Source organism: Hipposideros armiger, unplaced genomic scaffold (genome assembly GCF_001890085.2).
Source record: "Hipposideros armiger isolate ML-2016 unplaced genomic scaffold, ASM189008v1 scaffold_844, whole genome shotgun sequence".
In the NCBI taxonomy this organism is placed as follows: domain Eukaryota; kingdom Metazoa; phylum Chordata; class Mammalia; order Chiroptera; family Hipposideridae; genus Hipposideros; species Hipposideros armiger.
This window is the reverse complement of record NW_017732194.1, coordinates 474,053-479,809: the sequence shown is the minus strand read 5'-3', so window position 1 is coordinate 479,809 and position 5,757 is coordinate 474,053. Positions and strand designations below refer to the sequence as shown.

The 5,757-nt window shown below is 37.4% G+C and overlaps 1 protein-coding gene across 1 annotated transcript in view; it reads right to left on the bottom strand.

The window, feature by feature from the left end:
• ITGA8 (integrin subunit alpha 8) overlaps positions 1 to 5,757 on the bottom strand; it is a 172,126-nt gene that overhangs the window by 1,712 nt on the left and 164,657 nt on the right. Inside the window, exon 27 of the mRNA XM_019629342.1 lies at positions 1,502 to 1,603. Within this exon, the coding sequence (XP_019484887.1) occupies positions 1,502 to 1,603 (102 nt within the window). The remainder of the gene's footprint in view (positions 1 to 1,501; positions 1,604 to 5,757) is intronic.

The window sequence follows — 5,757 nt, the reverse complement described above, 5'->3', positions numbered from 1 at the left end:
TCATCTCACATCTGTATAACTTGGTATTTCCTTCCTATTTATATTTAACATGTCTTCTCTGTGTACATAAAAGTATGAGGTATAGTAAATAGGTATGTAATCTGAAGCTAAATATTGGTGTTGCTTTTTATGGATATTAAAAACAATGTTTAGCCATATTGTTAAATTGATCTTTTATTAATGGATTCTAGAAATTTTACCATAACTTTTAAACACCACACAGGGTTGAGAGTACCTTGAAATTTGTGTATTGCTAATTAAGTCAATGACATGATTTTTTTTTCTTTTTTTACAAAAGGCACTATAAATGCAACTTTTTGCAAAGCTGAATTAAGCAGATGTGAGTCCCTGGAAAGTGTAATGAAAGTAATTTCAGGGAGAAGGCAGCAATGTATTAAGCGAAACTATTGGGTTGTCGGAAAAGTTATGATGCATTTTTGCAACGAAAAACAGAAAAAATACATCATGACTTTTCCAACAACCCAATATATCCTAATACCGACTTGCTTTTCCGTAACACTGTCTAAATCTTAAAGAAGCTCTGTGAAACCATTTATCTGCACAAAATGGTTGTCTGAGAAGGAAATTTAGTGAGTGATTTCAAAAACCAGCTAAACCAAATCTTAATTTCCAAATCCTCTAGATGACCAGATTATCAGTCTAGAGAAATGGAAAATAAATAAATAAATTGTTACCCTCGCTTACAAGGTTATCTTTGTCACTTCCAACGTACTTTCACAGTACCAACAACATATGCTTGTCTCCCTGAGCCATATAAGGTCATTAGAAACGTTTCTTTTCCATAGGGAGGTGTCAAATATTCCTTTGGATACAGTAGTAGTGGAAGGTTTGGTCCGAGTTCACCTTCTAAATTCTATTGTAATTCAGACGTTTTTGTCTTTGCGCTGTAAAGTTGGATTTACCTGGAAAGCAACCTCAGTTCCTGTACCCATTTCAAAGTGCCTGCCAAATACAGAACCACTCAAGCAGAGAAATCTGCCCCGATGACTGATTGTTTCTATGGTGTTGAAGATGTTTCCTTTCCCAAAAGGGTCGCTGGGCTCTGGGGCAGCTTCTCCAAAGAGTGGTGTAGCTGAAGTGATCTTTTCCAGGGCCTTTCCGTTTCCTAGGACCCTGGCAGGTACAGGAAAACCGTTCTTTAACCCTATGTTCCTTCTTTTCTATGAACAGGACCAGTGTTGGAGTTTGGGGATCTTTGGTTTTCTTTTTCAGGCACCAGGGGTTTTCTCATTAGTCAGTTGTTCCCTGTCATTCATATCATCTTGGGGGGGTCTTGCTCTGTCAAAGAATCCACACTACGGAAAAGAAAAACAGGCTATAAAAATCAAGTTCTTCCGGGAAATTGTGAAANTGATCTGAAGACAGAAACTTTTCTCAAGCCAATGTAATAAGCACTTATATCTAGCACAAGCTGAACAGTGCTTTAAAAAAAATTATTTCCATGAAATTATTTGTGCCTTTTTATTTTTAAGATACTCACTGCTATGCTTCCTTCTGGGAGTTTTTCTGGCTGATCTTTATAAGGCATCTTCTTAACTTCAAAGGATACCAGGGATGCAAGAGAATAGGGATCATTTTTCCTCTGAAATTAAAAATATATATTTAAATATATTCCATAAAAGCCTTTAAAAGTCATACCAGTAGCCACCCAGTTATTTTCAATGTTTTCCATTTCCAAAGCAAAATCTCCTCCTTCCTTCTTTCTTACTTTTTTTCTTTTACTTTCTCCCCATCCAACCATCGTTTATCCATCCATTATCCATCCATATATCCATCATCCATCCAGGTATCCATCAATCATTATCCATCATCCAACCATCATCCATCCATCATCTATCCATCATCCATCCATCCATCCATCCATCCATCTTTCATCCATCATCCAACCAGCTATCCATCATTCATCATCATTCATCCAGACATCCATCCAACCGTCCATCCAATCAACCATTCATCCTCTTCTTATTTCTAAGGAGAATTTATCTTATTAACAAATAACTTGGTACAATAAAATTAAAGTAAAATAACTTGGTACAATAAAATTAAAGTAAAAACCCAGAAAATTAAGAGTCCTAAAAAAAGAGTAAGCTCAAGGATTAATATAGTTGCTGTTAGTGAAGAACTAAAGGGAGACACAGTGGGCTACAAAATTCTTGTTATTTTATAGAGGGAAATATTTTAGAGGAGACACAGGTACCAAGTTATAAGGAAATTTATCACATTTCATCTTATATAGAAGACCCAGAGCAGGGTCTCTCGGTCTTAGAACTGTTTAGATTTTGGGTTCGATGGGGGACTAACCTGTGCAATGTAGGACGTTTAGCAGCATCCCTGGCCTGTACCTACCAGATGCCAGTAGCACCCCTACCCCAGTGGTGACAACCAACAATGTCTCTAATTATTGCCAGTGTCCCCTTAGGGAGCAGAATCCCCACAGGCCTAGAGCCATACAAAGTTTTTGACAGAACTTTTTGGCAAGAGTTCTTTTTATTGGTTCTCATATTAACTGTTGATTAAAGTCAAAGGAAAATATTTAAGAGTAAGTCAAGAAAAGCCATTTCGAGAACTTAAGCGTCTGTGGTTTTCCTCCGTTTACTTGAGACAATGATTAGATCGATCCAGTGGTGGGCTGTAGCTGCCTCACAATGGCTCTTGAGAGATTGTTAAAGTTTCNCTGTGTTTAATGGAAAAAAATATTTATATGGCCACAGTTTTAAGTTTACATTTAAATGAGTTAAAATGAAATAAAACTATTTCAGGTCGTCAGTCACACTAGCCACATTTCAGGCACTCACTATCGGCACATGGCTCGTAGCTAACATACTGGACTGCCTAGCTCTAGAACATTCTGTATAATCTCTCACACAATGGTGTGATTAAGTGAATTACCCAAGTTTCTCTTCATAAGATTTTTTCACCAAGAAGATGGTTCGAAAGCAGAAGATGGGATATATTTAGGACTAAAGCTTTACCTGAAGAACATGGGCTTGTGATTATATATTGCAACTGCTTTAAGAAAGATGGGTAATGTTGAGTGACTGAAGTACTCAAAATCTAGGGAGAAAAATTCAATTGCATGCCAACTAATCAACAAACCATTTAAATTCATTCTTATGTGTATCAAGAACCTGTAGCTATTTAAGGGAAATAGTATAAAGTTTTAACAATTCACTTATTCTAATTATCTGCAATTGGAGGAGTTGGGATCCATAAATTTTAAGTGGTTTAGATTTTCTTAAAGTGATGCTAAGAAGGGAACATTTAATCTTACCATCATCATATCGTAAATCTTGTTCTTTATTATGGTTGAAAGACCATAATAAATCTTTTAATATGCCTACATTTTCTCATTGACATTTATGATATGTTTTTGTATATTTTGACAAAATACCAAGGTAGAAGGAAAAAGCTCCCTTGAATTTGCAACTGTAATTAATGTTGACATCTGTATTTATGTATCACAAAATCTTGTGTAAACATACTTCAGTGGGATCACAAGGATGTTTTAAATAAATGTACCAAGACATACCTACCCACAGTGCCATTTAGAACAAAATAATAACTAATGTAAGGTAGACCAGCTGAAAGAACATTTACAAACATTTAAACAGCCCTTATTAGATAAGTAGTGCCTATCATAAGTTTGAACTCCAAATAATTGTTTAATATAAGAATTCCACTTTAAGCTGCCTGAGTTTTGTTAAAAATTCTGAAAATCAAATAGATTCACAGTTTATGGATGAGTTTTTAAATAAGGGTTTTCATGACATTTTATAATAGCCACTTTTGGAGTTAATACTAGACAATAATACTCTCTTCTATAAGTAAATTAAGGAATTCGGCTTTAGTCACATGGCACACAAATGTCAAAGTTCATCGGTAAGCAAAAAACAGAAATAACACAAACAACATATTTTTTTCTGCTGCACTGTAGTGACTCAGTGTTCAGTCATATCCCTCTGCTTCATGCAACCTTTCCCTCACCTCTGAACATGACAAGTGTCACATCACATGAGGAGTTCATATTTTACCAATACAGACGCTGTGCAAGAAACAGATGGGGATTGCTATTTTTTCAATATGTAAAGCTTTAGAGGCCTCAAGAAATGCTTGAATTATGACCATGTTGAAAGGGAGCATAAATCAACTAATCATCCCACACAAGGACCTAGGAAAACAAGCAAATATCCTTGAGCCTCATTACAGAAGAAGGAACTCAGAGACTTTCCTCTGTGGTAGAGGATGGATTGGAGCTCTGATGATTTTCGAACTACTGATTCTAATGAATGCTACCACCTTAAAGCAATTCTCTCCCCTAGGGCTCTTTTCCAGATAAGAACAGAAGACTTTTGAGAACTCACTGTAAAAAAATGTCTGCTAGCTCCAAGCACAGTTCTGTCCAACTAAGCTACAGAAAGTCCATTTCTCTGTAGTGCAAAGCTAACTCTATACTGGCATAGTCTTCTCCAGTCAGGTACTGGGAGACCTGAAAGCACCCCCATTCCTGAATGTTTTTTCCAATTACAGTAAGGCCTCACTTAACGTCATGGACAGGTTCTGTGACTTGAAGCAAACTGATGTATAATGAAACCAATTTTACCATGGGCTAATNGTCTGCTAGCTCCAAGCACAGTTCTGTCCAACTAAGCTACAGAAAGTCCATTTCTCTGTAGTGCAAAGCTAACTCTATACTGGCATAGTCTTCTCCAGTCAGGTACTGGGAGACCTGAAAGCACCCCCATTCCTGAATGTTTTTTCCAATTACAGTAAGGCCTCACTTAACGTCATGGACAGGTTCTGTGACTTGAAGCAAACTGATGTATAATGAAACCAATTTTACCATGGGCTAATTGACATCAATAAGGCTTAAAGGTTCCTATGGCATATCCTCAACATTATAACAAAACGATGCTGAAGAAAGCACACTAGGACCCACTGGTATATTTACGTAAGTGGTGTGGTAAATTATCTCCATCGGATAACGAGGCTGTTTTAAAAAAATGCAGTAACAAGGGTGCTGGGGGTGGGGGAAGCATGTATCCGATCATTTTGTGGATTTTCTGAGACGAGTTGAGAACAGCAGGCTGTCACCTGTGGCCAACAGTACGGAAAGATGCAATACAGTTGATAGAATCAACTGTAACATGTGTTTCTGTTAATGAACATGTGCTCAGAGACAACAAAAGGGCCCAGATTTATCTCCCTTAGAGCTACAAGCCTTTGAACCTCTCTGGATGAACATTCTATATTAAAAACCCAAAGCCTCGATTTTCTAGATTGAACATAAATCCAAACTATAGTAGACATCTCATGAGAGAAAGAGAGGTGGGCTAAATGAAGAAAGATGTGGTAGTGCTTGTTTTCAAATGCCACCAAAGTTTACTGAAATAGTCGTGCACAGCTATTGCCATTTGCCATTTGGGCTTACGTGACTTAGGCAGAGAAGGTCAGATATTTTGGGGAGGAGTTACTATTATTGACACTTGAGACTTACCCTGTTCCAGGTACAATGCTAGGGCTTTATATACATAATTGCATGAATTCTGTCAACAATTCTTTCAAGGGAACATGGGCAGCAGCCTCAGCAAAGCGGAATGACTTCTGGGAGCTTTCCTAAATAGAGTGGGGTGAAGCCAGCATAAAGCCAAAGAGGCTCTATTTTGAAACTGTGGATTTCCTCTCTGCTGCCTGCCTGTGCTGGAGGTTCTCAGTCCTACTAGTTTCACTGCAGAATTT